General features: G+C 56.7%; 1 protein-coding gene across 1 annotated transcript in view; it reads left to right on the top strand.

Moving 5' to 3' along the window:
- Positions 1 to 2,774, top strand: part of LOC116530611 (spectrin beta chain, non-erythrocytic 1-like) — a 7,943-nt gene that overhangs the window by 2,726 nt on the left and 2,443 nt on the right. The window contains exons 3-4 of the mRNA XM_032248739.1: positions 1,816 to 1,989; positions 2,135 to 2,177. Of these exons, the coding sequence (XP_032104630.1) occupies positions 1,816 to 1,989; positions 2,135 to 2,177 (217 nt within the window). The remainder of the gene's footprint in view (positions 1 to 1,815; positions 1,990 to 2,134; positions 2,178 to 2,774) is intronic.

Raw genomic sequence — 2,774 nt, 5'->3', positions numbered from 1 at the left:
CACACACACACACACACACACACACACACACACACACACACACACAGCAGGAAGCCCCAGATTCCTCCTGCAGACAGCGGGGACACGCCCTGCTTGCACCCCCACCTCTGCAGATCTGGCTGCCTCTTCCCACCACCGAGAGGGATTCCAAACCAATGAGTTTAGGGCCCCACTTCCAAGACCCGTGGGACCCTAAGAATTGGGCCTCCAACCCTGGGGTCCTCCCATACTCGCCTCCAAGACAGACGGCCCTGCAGACGGATGGGACCCCAGACCCATGAGCTACCCCAAACAGATGATCCCCACACCCCCTCCATGGACAGCACCCCTCTTCCCCCTCCCTTCACACAGCCGTCGCTGCCTCAGCCACGCGAGCTTCCCCCCGGCCGCCTGCCCAACGGGCTTGAGCCGCCCGAGCGGACACCTCGGCCGGACCGGCCCCGGGCGCGGGACCGGCCCAAGCCGCGACGGCGGCCGCGGCCCAGAGAGGGTGGTGAGGGCGGGGGAAGCCGGCGCTCGCGCTCCGCCCCGGCCCAGGGCGGCTCCGCCCCCGCGCCTCCGCCACCGCCCACTCACACAGTGCAGCACGAGGGCTTCCTACTGCGCAAGCGCGAGCTCGACGCTAACCGCAAGTCGTCCAACCGGTGAGCGTGTGGGCGGGGCTTTGGAAGGCGGGTCTCAGGTTCAGGGTGTCCAATGAGTGGAGAGGTGGGACGGAGGAGGGGGTGTGGCTCAACTTCAGGCCCTCCAACCGGTGGGGGTGGTAGGTGGGGCCAGAGGAGGGGTGGGGTTCAACTTTGATGATTCCAACCAATGAACAGGAGGGGGCAAGACCTAAGGTTAGTGCATCTAATGGCTGACGGGTGGAGCTTAGGTGGGAACTGAAGGAAAATGTCCTGAAAGTGAGTAAATTGGAATCTAATCAACCCAGGAGTTGACTAGCTAAATAGCAAACAGGGAGGAGTCTAGCTGAGAAGGTTTAAATGGCTTGTCGTGGAGCCTTGAGAGGTCATCCAACCTATGAGTGGGGTGGGTCCACCCTTGAAGTTTCAAACTGGGGAGGGGTCCGAAAAGGGGCAGAGACCAAACTAATGAGGGTAGGGGTTAGGAGGGGGGAGTAATCTCTTGCAGGTGTTCCAAATGAGGGTCTAGTCATGATTTGCCTGCTCTTGGAGTCCAGCTCCTGCTTGTGCGACCTCTTTTTGTCCAACTGAGAGGCAGAATCTGGGGACAAGTGGAGCTAAAAAGGGGTAGCACCAGCCAATAATGGAGTGAGGGCGAGACCCAAGATATGAAGTGGGCAGGACAGATTCAGATTTTGCTGGTGGAATCTATAAGTGGTCTTTCTTTTTCGTACCTAATGCCAAGGTAGTAATAAACAAGGGCACCTAGTATATCTTGTTCTTAGAGGGATTTCTCCTGGATCGGGGCTTTGGATGGCTGGAGAGACAGGAATTCCTTATTCCAGACAATAGACCAATCGACCTTCCTTGAGGAAGCTCCATGAGTGGGAAGGAATGAGTGGAGCAAAGGCTTATGGAGGAGACAGCTTAAGTCTTACCTTCAGGAAATCCAGTATGGGAGGGGATAGGAAGGGAAACCCCAGCCTGGGCAAAGGCTTGGTACTGAGAGACTTAGATGCTCCCCTCGGGGCAGCAACAGCCATAAGTGAGAGCATTTTAAGCATATGGCCCAACTAGGGTGCAAAGGTCCAGAGGTAGGAAAGCTCAGGTATATTCAGCCCATGAGGATGTTAATGAGAGTCCTCAGGCTGAGTGCTGCGGCTCTGCCTTGAGCCCCATCTTGTCGCTGCAGGTCGTGGATGAGCCTGTACTGTGTGCTTAGTAAGGGGGAACTGGGCTTCTACAAGGACTCCAAGGGCCCGGCATCTGGGAGCACACACGGTGGGGAGCCGCTGCTCAGCCTGCACAAAGCCACCAGTGAGGTGGCTAGTGACTACAAGAAAAAGAAGCATGTCTTCAAGCTCCAGTGAGCCCCCCAGTGGGCAGGAGGGAGGGATCCAAGGCTCAGCTTCCCCTCCCAGTGGGACCCTGGCTTCCCTGGGGGACAGTTGGTGGGCAGGTGGGTTGGGCCCCTTCCCCAGATCCCTCAAGTCCTGTGTCCCTTCCTGCAGGACCCAGGATGGCAGTGAATTTTTGCTCCAGGCAAAAGATGAGGTGAGATCTGGTCTGTTCCTTTCTCTGTGTGGATGTCAGTAATGACCTGGCTGGCTGGCTCCTGGCCCAGAGTGATGGGGCTGTGAGAAGGGACAGGCACAGGCCAAAGTTATCAGGGCTATAATGGGAAAGCCCACAGGCACTCAGAGCCCAGAGGAGGTTCCTGACCCAGGAGGGAGAGGGAAGGCCTTCAGGGAGGGCTGCCTGGAGTTCCTGATGACAAAGTCCAACCTCCTTGCCGTGGCTATTCAGGTGAGACTGGAAAGATAGGAGAGAGTTTGCCTTACAAAGGAGTGATTCAGCCAGGCATGGTGGCTCATGGCTGTAATCCCAGCAACTTGGAAGGCTGAGGTGGGCGGATCATGAGGTCCAGAGTTCGAGACCAGCCTGGCCAACATGGTGAAATCCTGTCTCTACTGAAAATACAAAAATTAGCCGGACATGGTGGCAGGAGCCTACTCTGGAGGCTGGGGCAGGAAAATCGCTTGAAACTGGAAGGCGGAGGTTGCAGTGACCCGAGATCCTGCCACTGCACTCCAGCTTGGGGAACAAGAGTAAAATTCTGTCTCAAAAAAAAAAAAAAAAAAAAAAAAAGGC

Source organism: Sapajus apella, unplaced genomic scaffold (genome assembly GCF_009761245.1).
Source record: "Sapajus apella isolate SASKATOON/1434 unplaced genomic scaffold, GSC_monkey_1.0 scaffold68, whole genome shotgun sequence".
NCBI lineage: Eukaryota > Metazoa > Chordata > Mammalia > Primates > Cebidae > Sapajus > Sapajus apella.
The sequence above is the reverse complement of the archived record's forward strand: the minus strand, read 5'-3'. Positions and strand labels throughout refer to the sequence as shown.